A 20,215-nucleotide genomic window follows, 5' to 3' on the forward strand; every position below is an offset into this window, starting at 1 on the left:
ATAAATGATTAGAATAAGCACTAAACTAATCAATCAGAAGACCAATTGTTGCAGCTCTTTTACTCTCCGGCCTCCTATACCACCTAAAATAACATTTATCCCAAAATCAATGAAGGAAAAAGTCTCAGGTCGTTAAATTCCTGGACCGTACTGTATGTCTTAAATCTAGCAGGAGGATAATAAAAGCTTCAGAAAAGCGCCTGTACGCGTCCCGGAAACCTGCTACGGATGAGTTTTACTGCCTGAGTTATCACCATAAAGCAACTGAGCACAGTAAACACTAATCTCAAGGAGACCATGACATCTTCTTTTCTCCATCTTCTTCTTCTCTGTCAGGTGTTCCTACACATCTATTAGTGTTATGTAAGCAGAATGTTGGCTTCATAAAACACTTATGGTTTCAATTTGCAATGTAGAGCCTCTACTTGTGCTTCTAGGTTCAAAATATATTTACATTTCTTTTAAAAAAACACTTCCATCTGGTCCGTCTTCATCAGTGCCGTTTAACTGATCAGTGGTAACGGTACATCTTGTTAAAGCGTCTCCCTCTGTCAGGCCATGTTAACTATTCAATCATGTGTTTGTAGCAAAGGCAAAGCGGTATATAAACTCAATGTGAGTTTTGAATGAATATTTAATAATGGTTGTGTGAGTTCAACTTCAGACCTTTGCTGGAATGCAGATATTCAATTATTGATTGGCAGACTGTCTTGGTCTCACCAGGATACTGAACATGACTGTTTAATTTGAAGGCATCAATAAATAACAAAAAAACTGAATGAAATAAATCTGAATGAGCAGCTGCATAAAGACTAAAACCCGTCTGTACCAAAAGCAGTTCCAGTGTGTTTTTGCCATTAATCCTAGAAAAAGACACAACTTTTGTGTTTCCACAAGTATGTTAAATATTGGCAAAAAAATAGGTACTAAACATTCTGAGCTATTTACATTTGAACAAGATCAACTTCCAACCCCTCTGGACCACTCGATATTTTGTCATGTGAGTGTTGGTCGCAGAGAAGTCATTCATATCTTCCCTTTTGCGCAGAGAAGAGCAGCGTTTATTGTTTTTTTATAGGAACTGATTAGTAACAGATTCTGCCTTTGACAAATGGTGTCATTTTAGCATTTGTAGTTTTTTAAAAGAATCTTGTCGGGAGGTTGTTACGTTTTAAAGGGTTGAATACAGTACAATAAGCTGTATAGGACCAGACCAATAAGATATATACCTGAAAGCCCTATATACATCAAAGCATCAGTTGCAAAGAGTCGTGAACTTGAAGTAAAGGACATCAATTGTTGAAGATAATGAAACTGGAAGGAAAACAGTGATTTATAATCTCTGACATAACTGTTAGTCTCCTGACTTTGGCCCCTGACAGCTGCCTCTGCTCACTGTCACATCTGCACACACATGCCAGATCTATCAAATAAAGTACAGGGTGTCACACACACACACACACACACACACACACACACACACACACACACACACACACACACACACACACACACACACACACACACGCACACGCACACGCACACACAGAGGCGGAAAGGACTCTGAGGAGAGGGGAATGCTGGGTATTTCTGCCACATGACCCAGCGTGAAGCGTCTGTCTGACCCCATAACTGTGGAGCGGCTGTCGTCACACAGCTCAGCCTGCGATGTCACTCTATATCAGCAACCACACACACGCACACACACAGCTCTCTGTACATGTAGGTCAGAGATGGAGAGTGAGAGCAGCAGGCGGAGAGAGGGGAGGATTTTTCACTCCTTTCATTTGTAATGGGAGGTTTAAAAAAAACAAAAATGTATTATTATTACATAGACACATGATTGTCTGATTAATTTAGTCATTGATCAAAAATAATAATAATAATAGAGAGAGAGAAACTACCTCCTGAAGGAACACTGGGATTTAAAATAATTTACATGCACAAAAAACTTTATAACTCGACACACTGTAAGCCTTTACATGAGCACAGAGGTCTAAGAGTTGTGATCAATGAAGGAAGGTGAGACAGAGGACAGGTGGGGGGAAGAAGATGGAGCGGGGGGGGGGGATGACATAAAAACACGGATAACAAATGAGCGAGGAGAAACATCAGCTGCTGTTTGATGAGAAAGTGTTGGCAAATAAGTCATATTTCAAAAAGCCATCATGTCCCAACCATCGAACAGAGTGGGGTGAAATATTTCATCTATTGACTCTCAGCCAGGTCTGTACAAACCTCCACCCTATCTGCAGGGATTTACAGACAAACACAGAGAGGACACAACTGAGGCTAGGAGGGAGGGAAGATTTAAGAGACGGAATAAAGAATAAGCTCCTGAGACAAAGAGAAGGGATATAAAGAAAATATCAAAACACGTAGACAAAGATAGAAAGCGCTCCGCCCTCAGGAAGTTAGCTTCCGTTTTGCTCTGTGTGTCATGTCTGGTATTTGTTAGACCGCTCAGGTGTGCAGGGTGTTGACAGGTGTGTATCAGTGTGTGTGTGTTCAATGCAAACAGTGTAATATAAACACTGGCCTCCGAGCTACCTGCTGGCATGCAGTGACTCTCTGACCCGCAGTGTGTTGACACAGTGAGTTCAGATCCAGTAGCTTTGCATTAAGAAGTCAGGAGGAGGGAAGAGGCTTCTCACAGAGAAGAAGGTTAGCCGCACTGAAGCTAACAAGATGCTAAACCACATATCTGTCTGTTAGCCGCACTGAAGCTAACAAGATGCTAAACCACATATCTGTCTGTTAGCCGCACTGAAGCTAACAAGATGCTAAACCACATATCTGTCTGTTAGCCGCACTGAAGCTAACAAGATGCTAAACCACATATCTGTCTGTTAGCCGCACTGAAGCTAACAAGATGCTAAACCACATATCTGTCTTTGTTATCAAATTAATTCAGCTACAGCAGCAAATGTTACTAGGAAACCACTATTGAGACGACACACACATGGGAATACTATAAATAATATTTGAATTAATCAGATTTATAGAACAGTGAAATGTTAGGTACTGATTTTAAACAGAACTAAGCCATTTTGGTCGAAATTTTTTTAGATCCAACCCGGCCTATTTAACTACGTTCCTTTACAGCTAAACTGCATTCTGAAATACTTTCTAAGGGGAAAAGTATTTATTCCATGAACACGGTCTCTATTTTAAATTGAAACAAGACTAAAACACATCAAAACTCATTTGTTAAATTAAGTCAAACATAATTTGGCTTAAAGCAAGTATGTTCATGTTCTTACAAAACAATTAAGAGTTGACTTTAAGTTTCAAACCTCCTCCACGGACATTGATCAGAAATGATTTTGCCTCAACATGTAATTCACAATGATTTTGTTTTTTTGGGAATGTATTTTTGTATGAAGCCCATGATGGATGAGAACTTGTTTAACATAATGTCCATATGACCTGACAGGTGCCTCTAATGAATCTAGCTTGTAGCAGCCATTATTCGTGCGACCTTGAAAATCAAGAAATGATACACAAAAAACTTGAGATAAGCTGTAAACACTTAAACAGCAAGATTGTTGGGTTTACTTATGCTAAGTCTTTACTATGCAGGCAGAACTGTATCAAATGTGCTCATAATGTTCAGAACTATATTTCCCGCTTGGATTTTCAGATACAGTATGTGAGGTTGTCAAAGCCTGTCACATTGTATCAAATCACATTAAATTGAGCAACATGTCAATCTGCAAAGCTTTAATTTACACCAATTGGCATTCATATAATTGCCATCATTTATTCTACCATCCTACTGTAGTTGTCAAACTATTAAATCACATTGAAGCTATTTTACATTTGTGTTGAGTATATGCTGATGCTGTTACCCAGGTGCTTGTCCTCGCAGTGTTTCACATAAGCTCTGACCAACCGTTCTTCTGACAGCTGCCGTCACGTCTCATCACACACAGCTGGATGTGTCAGCAACATCCCAGCAGACACAGATGCGCTATAACACCCTGATCATAAAAAATAACATCACATAGTGACAATCTACAGAGTGACTTTAGATTCAAATCAAATCAAGTTTTATTTATATAGCATATTTTTAAAACGATTTTTGGTCGAGCCAAAATGCTGTACATACAATAAAAACACTTTACAATAAAAACACTTTACAACAAATACAACAGCAAAAATAAAAAAATCACACACAGGGAAATGTCAGGAGTCGTGCTCCGCCCTGACTAGAAGGAGACTGGTCCGCAGACTGAACTCTGTCCTACTGGATGTTGTATACAGTTACTGAGTATCACACACCACAGTGTACTGTACACACTGTAAATAGGGCCACAGCCAATGGCTAACTTTATTATTAATAAAATAAATAAAATCTTCTGATTATTTTCAAGATTATTTAATGCATGTTTTAGCAATTTAAAAAAAACGTGCGTCCCAGTTTCTCAAAGTCCAAAACCCAAAGATATTTACTTTAATATTATATTAAACAAAGAAAATTGGAACATATCCAAATGACAAATGTTCTGCCATTTTTGAATGAAATACTTTAATATATTACTTTATTATCATATAAGCAGTTATATTTCTCCCAATCAACTAACGGTTGCCCCTTTTTTCGTGTCATGCAGCAGGGGCTTTCTGACTGGCCATAAATAAATAAACATCTAAATGATCCTTGAAGGTTAGCTCATTTGGCACTGTGGTTTTAGGTATTGTACGTACACAAAGCAGTTTAGAAACAATTATAATTTAAAAATGATTCCAGGTTTGGCCAATACTCTATTGTCCTATCCTGTAAATATGTTCGGTAATTGTTTGAACATTTTTCACGGGGTTGATGATTTGAAAAGATACCGGGTTGAGTTCCAGTAAGCACATTATTGACAAAAAGGATTCACTTGTTCAGACTAATTTCACACAGCCTCTGACTCATGGAGAAACAATTAGACAAACACAGCACCTCACTTCCTGTCTGTGTTGGATACTTCATTCCTTCCTGACATCTAATTAACACTTGTACCATCAGCTCCTGTCTAAAACAGCTGATGTCACCCTCAGTGTGGAAACAGGAGGGTGAGACTGTGACTCAGATGAGGACCATGAATGTGGAAAGAAAGGAAAGGGGTTATTGAGGACAAGTGGAGGGATGTTGTTACTTTTGTAGCTGGATGTTAAAGCAAAGACATTTATAGCTCAGAGGAGTCCTGCCTAAATCAAAATGTTTAGCATGATATAAATGAGGTATTAGATATGTGGTTTTGTTGAAATAATATTTTGTTATTTATGACTTTGTTGGAAAGTTTAGACCCCTGCAGCGTCTCTCTGTTTACTCTTGTGTGTGTCTCTCCCTCTTGTGGTGACATGTGGCAGTACAGTTTCTTGTCCTGAGGCCAGGACTGCAGTAAAGCTCTTCTCAGTGCAGATGCAGAGAAGTATTGAAGGTAGACATGTGCTCTCGGCAGCATAAGTGGATCAGCATTTTTGCTGGGTGTGTCTCTTTCCACTGTCTTAATCATTTATTTTACAAAAAAAAGGCTTTATCTTTGCCTGTGCCTGATATTGCTGTGTCCTTCTGCAGATATTGTATTGTAACATATGCTTATCCTTCAGAAACTGGTCAAAGCAGACCAAAATAGAAGAGCTTGCAAAGCAAAAACTGTGTCTTATTATTATGTAAAATATTGTCTCTATTCATTATTCAATCATCTTTTATCCAGTCACTCCATAACCACATGTTACCTTTGTTGTAACAGTGCAATGTGGCATAACATCATGTTACTTTTATTGGACATTTTTCTTTCTTTAACTTTTTTTATAATTGTTATACTGTTTGTCATTCCAGGGTTTTGTCTAAACCAGGTAACAGGTGTGCAGCGCCCTCTTACTTTTGGCATGCGCCCTCATACCAAAATGCAGATATTCCCTGTAACATTTTAAAGTGATGCCAGAAAACAATATTTCTGTTTGTCACAAACAGTATAATTACAACATCACATCACTAGAAGTTCCTCCATTTAGAACAAAATGTGGAGGAACAACCACATGATGCTGTGAAAATAATCCAACAATAAATGTCAAAAAGGTTAAATAACGTAGGCCAGTGAGTGTATACATGTTTTACCTTAATCATTGGAAATTCTTTATTAGGAATAACCCCTTGACATTGAACATGAGAAATGGATCATTCATTCATAGATTATAAAGAAGTAGTTGTGTCAGTGTTAGCATTAAACAGTTATAGAACCTTCTTTTAGAGTTGTTATTATAGATAGGTACAGCTGACCCTATAATAATACAATCTGTCTTCTTAGGACATTTCCCGTCTCACTGAGTGACCCACTTTCAAACAAAACCAGCACTAATGCTGATCAGGCTGCTGAGTCACTGTGTAATAAGCAGTTGCCGCCGGTGACAGCCCACCCCCACCCCATTCACTGTGGAGGCAATGTCATGGCAACAGAGACAAGAAGCCACAGCTGGTGCTTCATCTCTGTCGGCTCGGCTATCACTGCCTGGCAGAGGTCACCAGGGTTGTGTCAACAGAGGGATGATTAACTTGTTCTCTTCCTTCCCTCCCTCTTTCGTCCCTCCTTCCCCAGGTGAGGAAGCACATCACAGACCTGTACGAGGACCTGAGGGATGGGCACAACCTCATATCCTTACTGGAGGTCCTCTCTGGAGTCACCTTGGTATGGATTTATATATCTCCCTAACACATAACTGCACAGACACATGATTATTTCTCACTCATGTCATCACACTGTAATCTTTTCCTCCACACACTCCTCCTGTGATCCATCACACTCCCTGTCAACCCCACTTCATCACATCACAGTCCTGAGATTGTGACACACACTCTTCAAAAGTAACGCTGGAGTTCAAGAGGCCGTTAAACATTTCCAGCTTGAGGATACTTTCTGCTCCAGGCTAACACACGATTCATGCTCAAGAAGAACAAACTGGAATGTTGTATTCAGAATGTATGCAAGAAGGGCTTGACCCGGATATTGGACAATTCAAGAATTAGAGTTGGATCCGAATATTTCTAACCAATAGCATGTGTGATGCTACGTGCCATTTTATTTGATGGAAATGTGGTCGTCATTTAATTGAAAGATATAGGAAAAAGAGAAAGCATAATAAGGCCTCTTTGAGTACACCTCAACAGGAGGAGTCGGGGATTGAACCGCCGACCTTGTGGTTAATGACTCTACCTCCTGAGCCTTAGTGGCCTGACTCTGCTCAGTAGAGTGATGTAAGAGTGTTAGTTCCTAATGCAGACAGACCAACAGGACACATGTGACGCAGGCCGGTTTAGTGGCTGGCAGGTAGACTAATCCAGACAGACTGCTGACTCAGACACTTCTCTCAGCCTTCATGAACATCACATGTGAACTTGATTTAGCTGTTACGGGACTTTTCTCCTCTTTTTTTTGTATACTTCAACTCACTCATTCTGTCCTTTATATCCACCATATCTCACTCTTCTGTACATCTCCTCTTCCTCTGTTTCTATCTCCCATCCCCTTCCTTCTGTTACCATAGCAACAGAAGAGCGGCCCTCCACCGAAAAGGGCATACGCCTTGCGGGCCCCCCCTCTCATCTTGCTCGAAGGGGGGGATGAGGAAGAGGAGGAGGAAGGAGCTCAGGGAGTATGTTCCAGTCAACCCCCCTGCCCCCCCTCTCCATTGCTCACTCTCTGACCTTTGACCCCTCAGCTTCCCCCTCTGCCCCCCCACAGGTGGAGCTGTGAGCTGCATGAGAGTGCTGTGCACTGATCTCTGACCAGCACACTGGGCTGCACATGACACCATGCAGAGCTGCTGTGTCACTGTGTGATACAAGCAGGCTGTCATTTCTGCTGAGTCACTGTGTGATACATGCAGGCTGTCATTTCTGCTGAGTCACTGTGTGATACATGCAGGCTGTCATTTCTGCTGAGTCACTGTGTGATACATGCAGGCTGTCATTTCTGCTGAGTCACTGCTTCATCACAAACGATTAGATGATTTTCATGTTGAAAATAGTTCTTCCTGTGGGAGCTGACAGATAGACATGCAGAAATGAAAATTCCTCAGTCTTAAAAAAAACAGTTAGTTTCTGAAAAAATGGCAATATAGGGAAATAAAGTTTATACCCAACAGTTATCTTTGGACAATAAAATGCAGTTTAAATATATTATCAGTTGCCACTTCATTAGTAATACAATGCGATCAGATAATAATTTCTGTTTGGATTTACACGGTCAATGGTAATAATGTAACTACATATGAAATATTTATGTATTTGCGATAGTGTTGGAAACTACATTCAATATATATTTAGATATTTCTAATGTTAAGCCAACCTCAATTACAAACATTTTAATGGTGTTCCACACTATCACTCACTACGACCGCAATAATTGTTATACAGAAACATTACATCTCTTTGACGGTCTAAACAAAATACTAAAAAGATTCCTAAATTTAGAATTTGTTGCAGATCTGTTATAGTGGTATACAACTTATGTAAGGGGATGTTCATTTGTATCCATCTAGAAATAATTTGAAATGTTATAATAATTGAATTATTAACCCTGTGGTTTTATTCAATTGTACATAAAACATTAAGGATAATGATGATATTTCAAACTAAAATTGTAACACATTTTTGAAATTATTTATTGTGTATTATATAGAAACAAAAAAGGAAAACCCTCTAATTGTCTGATGTTTTAAAAAAACAGCCTTTACACGTTTATTAGCTCAATACATCAGTTCATTTAATCCAAACACAATACAAGTGATGTATAGCATTGCACAAATATACACCACTAATCTCCTTTCCTCTTCTTTCCTCTCCTTTCCTTTCTACCTCGTCTATCCTCCTCTCTCTTCTCCCCTCTCCTCTCCTTTATCCCTTTCTCTTCACTTCTCCTCTCTTCTCCATCATTTCCCTCCTGCTGATGTGATGACTAATCCTGAGTGTACCTTCTTTTTACCAGCACAGTGTGTACCCACATCCTGCACTCACATACTGTTTGCAGCAAGAGTGTGGTTGTTAAGTGTTTTCTGTGTGTTCTCGCTCTTGTTTTACTCTCTTCTTATACTTATTTCGTGCTCTAAACCTTGAGTGGGATGTCTGTTTGTGAAACTGTAACGTTGTATTAAGGAAAGGTGTAAATTAATCTGATATGAGGTTTGCATTGTTCCTTCTTTAGCAGCATGGTTTGGGTGTAGTTTGCTGCTGAGTTCTGGCCTGTCTTTAACAGCTCCTGTTGAAGACAGCGCCCCACAGAGGACCATTTCATGTCCCCTGCGCTGACGTTTTACTTCACTGCGCTGTGGATTGAAATCAGCTTTTTTTGCACTCACTGCTGCTTTCTGCGTTTGTTTCACTAAAAAAGACTGAGTTTAAATTCATTTGTTGATTTTTCTCATTATTTTATTCTCCTTTCTTTTCTTTCCAGCCCAGAGAAAAGGGGCGCATGAGATTTCATCGATTACAGAATGTCCAAATAGCGCTGGACTTCCTCAAACAGAGACAGGTACGCACACACACAGTTTGATCTGTTGCTACATAGACACAAATAAATGTTTACGTCCTATTAGTAATTTTCAATCTTGTGTGGTGTCCATAAGTACATTTTTAAGTTTTGAACCTGGACTTCCTCCCTTCATCTAGTTGAGGGGGGAATAGCCCATCACTTGAATTGAAACTCTTGTGAATACTGTAAAATAACATGAAAGGTATATGATATGGAGATCGAAACTAACCGTTAACCATATCATAAACAAACATAATCCATGAATTTGACAAATACATTTTCAAATGTTGTAACATACATACAGTGTGAAATGTGCCATGTAGCCTATTGAGTTAGCTAGCTAGCTTAAAGGGGACCTATCATGCACTATGCACTTTTGTATGTCTTTTATACATGAATATGTGTCCCCGGTGTGTCAGGGAACTCACCAAGTGTCAGAAAACACAACCCTCTCTCTTTTCCCCCATATCCAAATCTCTAAAAACGGGGCTTTAACGGATCTGATACAGACTGATCCAGATTTGAAAATAGTCTGACGTCAGTGACGAGGAGCTCCGCCTATATAGGCAACTCTCCACCTATCAGGGGAATGGGAGGTTGCCGTGGCATGGTAACAGCATGGTAACATGACGCTTGTAACCCCCCCTTTTGCAGGTGGGCGTGGTCAGCTGCAGCTCATGCAAAGACAGGGGGAGGAGAGCAAAATAGAGCTAAATGAGGCATGGCTAAAATGCATGATCTGTTTGGTATTTTGAAAAAGAAAACGTACAAATATACCTTTATATAGGTATGGCCCTACAATATATTATTCAAATATAGCATGATAGGTCTCCTTTAATAACTCGCCACATGGCAGCTAGCTAGCAAGCTAAAGGTACTTCGAAAACTCAAGACGACAATGTGTTCGCAACAGCGGTAATTAAAGTTTAAAAGTCTCAAAAATGCTACAACTACTGTCACAAACTGGATGAATGTGAAGTATTTTGTTAAAGGAGGATGAAAGCGTAATTAAGGAGCACTATTGGAGTGACTTTGATGGCTATTGGACTCAGGATTAATTTATTTGGATTCCTGCTGTATGAAGAAATGAAAGGACGGCGCAAGTGGAAACAATTCACAAAGGGATTAAACTGTTGCTCAAAGTAAGCCGGATTTTGCCGATGTGTTTATGTGGATTCAAAAGTCGTAAATAATCTACAAAATGGAGGAGACCGATCTGATCGGAGCAACTGTGACAAATAATCCAACTGAAACCGGCATGGACAATGACTATGTTTTAAAAATGCGCTTATCCAGCAAAGCCTGGTTTGGACACTTTATGTGCAGAAGAAACATTTCTATTAAAGAAAGAATTATACATTTCTGTCTTTTTATGCCTTTAATACTAACTTGAATTTGTATTAAAATTACTTAGTCAATTATTTGTTATTGTAATGTAGAGACAAGGCTTTTAGTGACAATCATGTATTGCCTTGCAAAAGATTTTTTTTGATATGTTAAAAAAAAAAAAGTCTAAATATGATATTTGGCCTCAAATCATCTGAGGCCTGCCGCCCCCCCCTGCGATCTTTGGCGCCCCCCAGGTTGGGAACCACTGTGCTAGGTAACTGAAATATCATATAAAATATAAAATAAATTCACTCCAGTTATAAAATTACTGGACATGAAAGCATGTAGTCCTGGCTCAGACAGTATAGTATTGTTAGCATGGGCTGTGCGTGTGCTAGGAGAATGCAGTGCACTGTGCATGGTAAGAGTTACATTGAATGGGCATATTTTTAACCAAACATGCCTTTAATCCTAGTATTTTAATGTGTTTTCCCCGAGATGAGTTTATTATGTAAAGGTAAGATTTTACTATTTAAATTGCAGTGCAAAGATATGTCAGAGATTGGATGACCCTTTGCAACCCTATTCTCTCACCTAGTGCATCTTTTATTGTTTCCCTGCTTGCTATCACCAATTATCTCTGTCTCACTCAGACTGCATCTTCTCGTTTACTCCAGAGCTCAGCTGCAGCTCTTTTTCCATCTCTCTAGTGACCCCATTTTCTTTTTAAAACCATCTCTTGTCTCTTTGAGTCGTTCCCTGGAGGCAGCAGCGGAGGAGTAATGACCTTTTCTTTTTTCTGAATCCTTACCGAGTGTCACTGCAGGTCTAATTATATAGTATGGGTGGCTCGGCTTAGCTGGAGCCGCAAGATTTAACAAGGTCTCTCACATAATGGGCAAGAGATCGGGAACAGAGATACATTTTCATGCGTAACATGCAGAAATAAGGAGGAGTTATGGGTTTTCTTCTCAGTGTGTATTTGTTCATGTGCTAAATACTTTTTTGTATCTTGTTTCCTATGCCATGTGGAGCAATTTGTGAGGAAAACAAACCAAAAATATTAAATGTTTCCATTTTCAGGTCAAACTTGTGAACATCAGAAACGATGACATCACCGACGGGAACCCCAAGCTGACGTTAGGTCTCATCTGGACCATCATCCTTCACTTCCAGGTCTGTACCCCTCACACGCTGATCTGTAGCTTCTGGCTCTGTTTCCTCTGTTGGACTCGATTAATGGTCATTTACGTCTAACCAGCACCAAGATAACTTCTTGTATTCTTCATTTGAAACGCTTAGCAGGAGGCTAAAGGCTCTTATATCTAGTTCTTGACGACTTAATGTTGACTTTATTTCTGTGCTGTCCTGATGTTAATAAGGATCTCTTTCCAGCTGTTGGGATTTGAGTTATTAACGCTGCCAGGATGAGCTTAGTTCTGTGTGTGTTATGTAAGAAAAGAGGTGAGTTTGAGCAACATGGTGTGTGTATTTCAATATTTTTCTGTTGAATCTCAAGAAACATTCAGTCTTAAGTGTTTTTGGACAGTGTTGTTTAAATGTCATTGCTTCAGTCTTTCCAGTAACAATATTCAAACTCTTACTGTGAGCAGAGAGTTTTGCAGTCTCATTTTGCTGTTGTTGAACCACCCCCATTTATTTAATATTCTCAAGTTTTCTTATTTTCTTGTTTACCTTAGAGGCGTGCGAGACAAGTTTTCTTCAGGGATTTTGAGTTAACACAGGGTGTTATCATTTTGGGAGAGATTTAGTCCTTTAGGTACCAAATGGTTTATATAGCACCTTTTAAAAAATATAATTCACATTCCTCCTAAACAAAAAAAAAAGGAAACCGGTTCTTAGACCTAGCCTTAAGGATAATGAAAAAAAATCAACATTTCAGCTAAAATGCACTGCAAAAATAAAAACAAATGTCTTGTTTTTATTAATCCAGACAGTCAATCATTTGAACTGTTGAATTGATTTTTTCTGATTCCTGATGTGGAATATCTGTCACCTGTCTCTGCATCACCATCTGTAGCCGGCATACAGAATTGTACTCTTGTTTAAATCATTACAGCAGGACTCCCATTACCTTTCATGCATGACAGCCCTATTACAGCCAAAAACAAATTATTACAAGACTTTTGAAATAATTGAACCAAAACATTCTTAGCATCTTATTTTTAATTCTATGTTTTGTTGCTGGAACATTATTCTCCTGTGGATATTAGAAAGGTTAATAAAGCAGTTGTAGTGGCTATGTTCGACCAGTAGCCTGCGCTGTAACGTGACCCTTAGCAAGGTAACACTGCCAGCTGGTTGCTACGGAAACAGTAGTGCGTGACACCCCTGCAACAGTTCCAGTGGGCATGACTCAGCAGAAAATGGTGTTACAGAGAGATAGGGGGAGGGATGAAGTGATGATGGAGGACTAACCCCAGGGATGATTGGCAGGCTGGAGGAGGTCTGGAGGAAATGAATGAAGTAGGGGGAAAATAAAGAAATAGGTGGAAAGAGGGAATTCTTCTGCAGAGCAAGATGACAACATTGCTGCAGTGAGAGGCTCTGTGTGCCTGCAGCATACCTATGTCAGGTTGTCCATGGTACAATGACACTGCAAAGTATACAACATATCCCTAGGATCAGAACTACATCTATAATTATTTCTGCTATATTCAAATAGAGACAATGTAATGTTCATTTTACAAAGATGGAAAAGACATCTTCCATCACTCTTAACATATCAATCAAACTCTCTAAACATGTGGTTTTGATGTGCAGTATTCAGAGCAATACACAATACATATTGTCACAAAAGTGTTTGTTTTCTTCTGACTCTAAATACAATTTGAGTATAACATACATTAGAGCTTAATAGTGAATACTTGTCACTGCTGAAGTATCTTATTATTTCAATACGTTATATATTTCTTTCTTGTGCCTCATGGTCTTTGTGGCCGGTATGTGCAAACAAGTGACTCATCAAATTACTTTTAATTATAGGAATTATTTCAGTGAGCTATCGTTTTTAATGTTAGTGTAATTGTTGTAAGTCATTATTTCTCTGACACATCGAGTTACAGATGAGTTGTTATCTCTGCATTACCTCACTCTGTCAGCTGACACAGATAACTTTCTTAGTCAGCAATCCTACTGTCTAACTGTGTTAAACTCAAAGCTAATGATTTGTGTTTGTCCAGGAAATATCTGTCAGCTCCAGCTTGTCTTTCATGTTTCATCCTACGCAAATAAAATGGAAACATATTTATTTCTGCAGCAAAGCTTTAACCCTTGTGCCCTCCTCGAATTTTCAACCTTTCGACCCCTTCGTGGCAAAAATGTACACGCCCATAATAACTGCTATTAAATCATCATACATCAATATTTTTATGAATCACTTAAACAACTTATAATGTACTCAAAACTACCAAACATTCAATAATGTTCTGGATTTTAACCCTTTAAATGCCTGTTTCATTATTTGAATTATCTCATTATTTATGACAAAATAATAATAATATAAAATAAATTTCATTAGTGAGCAGAGAAGGAGAAAGACCTGGAGCAAAGAGAAGGAACTAAAATGAAGAAGCATTTCAGTGCAGAAGAGACTTCAGAAATAATCTTGTAGCCTTCATCTGCCAGCGAGCTGCAGGACTCATCTGAAAAAGACACAAGGTTCGAGGGGGGGTCTGACACTGAATGCTCTCTGGAGTCCAGCATTTCTTTGAGTTCCTCTGACCCTTCCTCTGAAAGTGGAGAGGACACTGAGGGTCCCGTCCACAGTGAGGGGACAGAGAAGAACGGAGGTCGTTCTCCCAGGAGCTGGGGAAAACCAGGGTGACCTCACAGATTGTGATAAGAAAGCCCCCCGTGGTGGTGGATGGTGGGCCGGACACTCAGTGTCCTCTCCACTTTCAGTATCTGACACTACGTAAAAAATAATAATGCAGTGAAATAAATTGTTTTGCTAATCTTTGACACATCCAATAACCACCAAAGTTCCATGCCCCTACTAATTATTATATTGAAAAAAATTCATTTTTTGGGGTTTTTTTTAAGAGAAATGAAATAATTCAAATAATCAAACAGGCCTTTAAAGGGTTAAAATGCTGAATATTATTGAATGTTTGGTAGTTTTGAGCACGTTAGAAGTTGTTCAAGTGATTCATGGAAAAACAAGTTAAAAAAAATATTGATGTATGATGATTTAATGGCACATTTAATGGCAGGGTGCAAAATGCATCACGAGAGTATACAAAACATGTAAGATTAAACGACATTGGATTTCAAAAATTTGACTCAAAAGAAGACTTCTTGCAAAAATCCATGCCAAAAGCTGTAACACAGCTGAAATGATTACCAAATGAAAACAAAAAGTCAGAAAAAATGTACAAAAATGCCCGAGGAGGGCACAAGAGTACTTGAATGTAGTTACTCAGGCAAACCACTAAGTGACAGCAGTTAGCTCAGTATTAAAGATGATCTGGCTTGTCTGTAGCCAATCGGAAACAGCCATGCTGCACAGTTCTTGCCTGTGATTGGCCAAGCTGGTGGCCCCTCACTGCTAATTTATTACCAGGTAATTTCTGGGCTGTAGAGGAAATTCAACACTGATATGACTTGCTTCAAGGCAGAATCAGCAGGTAGGGTCGCTCTATAAGTGTTCCTTATTGGTACCAATTTAGAACTGTGTTGCATCAATTGATTGCCAACGATTCCCACCATATAGCGGGAAAAAATGATGTTGCAGATGTTTATATTCAGTTCTTTAAAAAAACATCTTATTTGTCTAGCCAATGTTTTGTTAGCCCTCTAAAATAGTCTTGAGGATTCTAAGCAACACAGATTAGATGGATTTTATTTTTTATTTTCAGTCATTTATTGGCACTCGTTTACTAATAAAATAAGTGGATAAGTTGCTCAATGTATGAGCAACATGGCATAATATATTGTAGTACTTAAAAACACCAGAGTAGCTTTCAAGTGCTTGAAAAACCAGGGTATCTACATTATAGTGAAGTGTGTGTCACAGAAATACTAATTGTTTTAGTGGTGGAAAGGCTTTTCTTGGATTTTACAAATGTGCTTTTCAGAACAGCTTTGGGATGTAAGAATGAAATGTCTTAGCTACTCTGAGTGCAGATGGAGCCTGAATTATGATAAAAATATCAAGATCAATCACAATGCTCCAGTGCACAGAATCGACAAAAGAGCTGCCTGATATATGATCAAAGAGCTTCTAAAAAGCCAACATGCAGTGGTTTCGTCTTGAGAAAAGCTGGGTTCAGATGAAAGCTGCATTCTGATAACCACAGCTCATGATGCCATGTATCCACAGTGAATGGATGAAAGCCTCAGGGGCTTGATTTGTGCTTTTCTCCCATGGTTCATATGTATGTTTGTGCATGTTGTTTTCTTATGCTCTCTGTTTTTCGGGTAATGAGAGAAGATGGATTACTGCGTTGCTTTTCCCACTTGAGAGCTCCGCCTGTTAGCGGTCTCCATCCATATCTGTCTCTTTGAAAACATTCCCCATACATTAGGCACTTACTTTATGCAAAGTACCATGAGTTGATTCATCTGCGGTGTGGGTGACACATTTCTTTTTCTCCTGCAGTGGTACTGCCATGTTGCACTGTACATGATCTCATGTATGTATGAGCTGGGTTATTCAACCTACAGTGTGTGCAGTGAGGGTGGGTGGATGCCTATAGAGGCTCTAAGACTGCTTGTGCCTTTAAATATGTTGAGCGGTTTCCATTACCATTACCGACTAAATTGTAAAGAATGAAATGTCTTTATCTATAAAATGTCAGAAATTACCAATACACATGATGTCATTGGGTTATTGTTTTTTTCCAATTTAGAGTCCAAGATATAAAGATATAATGCACAATAGTATAATAGATACACAATTATCACAATTGAGGAGCTTGAACCGAAACACTTAATACATCTGTTGAAAATGGCAAAGTACTAAGCGTTTATAGATTTAAAAAATCAGATTGAAAGGGCTTTTTTGGGCTAATCCATTGGATTTATCGCTGTTAAATCCAGGTACTCAATCACATTGATGCAGAAATCCTATAAATTCCATGTTGCCATTAAAAATCCTGCCACGACCTAATACAACCACAGATTTTAAAAGCTTAGCTACCGCTGTATAAACAGTCGAAATATCTCCGTTGAATCAAAGTGTATTTCCCCTCAGCTCTCGATCCTTTCCCATCCTCCAATAATCCCCTCCTGGTTTTCCTCTGTCCTTTTCAACTTTCTCTTAATTCCCTCAAATCTCTTTCCTCATTCAATCCCTGCGCCTCTTTTCTCCACCCCGGAGCCATTCATAACCTGTAGCCTGATGGACAGATGAAGGGAGGCGATGGGAATAGAGTGAGGGAGAAATAGATTGAAGTGCTCCCCCGCTTCTCATTTATTTTGCAGAGACTCAACAGTCTTAAGATGTGATTTCTCTCCTGCTCGCTGTCATTGAGGGAAGCTTTTGGGTCAAGTGTGTGTGCGTTTGTGTGTTTGTGGTATAGAAAGCTGCTCACTTACAGCCGAGAGAGAGAGAGATAGAGCGAGAGAGAGAGGCAGGAGTAACGAGGAAGCCAATAGGAAGAGGAGGAGAGCAAAGGAGGGAGGGGTTGATTTGTGAGAGAACGAGCAGAAGAGAGTGTGAAGCTGCAGCAGCCGGAGATGAAAGCTTTTCTCTGCCTCTACCGGCGTCTGCGTGCGAGGGATAAAGCAGAGGACTGAAGCCAGCCAAAGTAGAAGCGAATATAGGCTGCCTGCTGTCACTGGAGCTCCAGGCTTCCTCGTATCTGCAGGCCTCAAACCATAAACGTGCGGCAAGACAAGATACACTCGTGGACACGTATGCATAGGAGCTCACCCAGCTGACTGGGGGACCGCCCAACCTCGCAGGCACAAACACACACTCCTGCTCTCTCCAGGACAGCCACACACTTGCTGGTTCCCGTGTTGTCCACCGGATCAATCGGATCAATCCGGCCATGCTCGTCTGACGGAGCCACCGTTACCTTTTAGCAGGAGACGCCCTGTATGTGTTTGTTTTTTTGAAGGGGATATGGCGTGCAGACCCTCTTGTCCTAACCTCTGCTGCGTGGACTTCAGGATTACTCTTTACTGGACACTGAATCCCTTTGGCTCTGATCCAGATACACATCTGTAGCTGAAGTAGGTCTGACACTTTTAACTGGACCAGTCTCTTCCACCCTCTTCCTGTTCTGCTTTAGAGTCCAGCTTCCGTTGTACCCTAGATGCCTCTTCCTAATTAGATCAAGTGAACGTGATGAGTTTTTATGAGACAGGAAGGAACAAGAGAGAATAAACAGATTGAGAGCCCTTTTCCCCATCCTTACGTTTTTTCCTCGACATGGTCTGAATACCTCCTGCAAACTGTGGATTTTGTCAAGGCTGTTACCAGCGTCGCACTGCACCACCTGATGAAGAGGAAGCTTTCTTGAGTAACTGGCAGACTGACAGCAGGACATGGGAGGTTTATGATTGGACAGTACTGGAACAAAATTCCCAGCCAACTCTGGTCCTCAGGGGGTCAAATATTGTGGTAGGGGGATCTCTAGACTGGCATCCAGTGGAGAGGCATGTGATGCTAAACTGTCTTTGGAGCCTACTTTGGAGTGTGTCTGTGTTTGGCTACATCCACATTTAAACTGGCACCATACCAAGGCACACAGCTGCATTTTGGACTACAACAAGTCAATTCCACAGGTATCTGGCTACCCTACATCATTATTTGTAAGGACTTTCCTGCTAATCTCGTCAATGGAAATTAAAGCCAGGGATTGTATTCAACATATTGACAGTCCCTTTAAAGGAGGATTACATACAAGCTGGAAGGATCAACACATCACTTGAGACACCAGCTCAATGAGCAGGAGAAATCTTCAGAAGATGATGCTTGGGTATTTAACAAGCCGTCAGAGTATTGGCTGAATCTACCAGCAAGCTATGGCAGCATTGGCTGAATGCACACAACCAATCTGGAAACTGTGCTGCCTCGGTGGAATGAGACACCAAGCTTGGCGTTACTACGAGGGCTATCGACAGCTTGGGCATTAATACTACTTTTACTACGAACACTGTGAAGGATAGGATTCCCAACGATCTTTGTTGCGTGGCTGACATACGTCATGGATCTTACCTTCCTCCTCTTGCACTGAACTAACATTACCACGGTAGAAGAGAGAGGCATTATTAATTCATGAGCTCAGATAGCTTTTGGATCTGAGTGTAGAGAGTTCTTGGATTACTTTGGCACCTGGAGCAACAACAAATCTCAACATCACTTGTTTGTGGTTTGTCGAGGATGTAGAATGGAATCTGATTGCAGCAGACAATGGTGTTTGTTTTTCTCACTTCACCTAGTAGCATAAATGTCTCATATCTGAGGGAACTATGGCATCAAATCAAAAAGTGAGATAAGACTGCCTCAAAATCCTAGGTACACACACACATTCACACCTTTTGCTTATGAAACACACAGATACATGCAGGGTGGGTGAAGCAGCTGGAGCTTCACTAAGGGTCTGGATAGCACTGGCCTGCACTACATTTGTTCCTCTTCCAAACTCATCATCACCTAACATATTGCCTTACGCCAGGTAGCAGCTCACCTGCCAAGAGTGATAAATCAGTGGTCTGACCCCGACCAAATTAATTCACCTCCCTTGTGTGTCTTTGCTGACATATTTGTGTCCACATGTCCTTGCCTGTGGCCGCAAGTCTTCTGGGATAAGCAGACCAAGAAAAGCACCCTTCTGCCTGCATATACATTTGTTGTTACATACCCCAAAAAAGCAGGGCTTTCCAGTGATTCTACATCAGGTGAGGTAAAGATAAGAGGAAGGACAGGTGGCGTCAGCCTTCTGCTGCCTGCCTCGTGACTGAACCAAAAACCACCAGAGGAAAAGACTTTCCCTCTCCCTCCCTCGGTGACAGCTCTTATCATCCCTCTTTATATTCACCTGCTTGTATTTAACATGCTGCTATGGAATATTGAGCTAAACACGCTGCTCCTAACTTCACATTACTCACTGGTGTCAGATTAATGAGGGAGCCGTCAGTCACCTGCCAGCAAATCTGAACATTCCCCATTCTCCATTCTCTTTTTTCAAGGATGGTATTTTGCTCTCAAAAGACTGAAACACTGTTTAAATCTGAATGAAGATCAGTTTGGCCTCCCTGATGGATCAACTGCCTGTATTTGCTACGGTTTCTTTTTCATAAACTGCCATCTGTCCACATCAAAGACATGGGGAGCTCCATTGGTTGTGTCAGGCCTGCTCGGGAGGGTGCCCTGGGAGCCCCCACACTATCACCAA

The 20,215-nt window shown here is 40.2% G+C and overlaps 1 protein-coding gene across 1 annotated transcript in view; it reads left to right on the forward strand.

Moving 5' to 3' along the window:
* Positions 1-20,215, forward strand: part of macf1a (microtubule actin crosslinking factor 1a) — a 283,339-nt gene that overhangs the window by 129,535 nt on the left and 133,589 nt on the right. Inside the window, 3 exon segments of the mRNA XM_034201651.1 lie at positions 6,585-6,674; positions 9,438-9,515; positions 11,928-12,020. Coding sequence (XP_034057542.1) covers positions 6,585-6,674; positions 9,438-9,515; positions 11,928-12,020 — 261 coding nt within the window.

The sequence above is a fragment of the Gymnodraco acuticeps genome, unplaced genomic scaffold (genome assembly GCF_902827175.1).
Source record: "Gymnodraco acuticeps unplaced genomic scaffold, fGymAcu1.1, whole genome shotgun sequence".
Classification (NCBI taxonomy): domain Eukaryota; kingdom Metazoa; phylum Chordata; class Actinopteri; order Perciformes; family Bathydraconidae; genus Gymnodraco; species Gymnodraco acuticeps.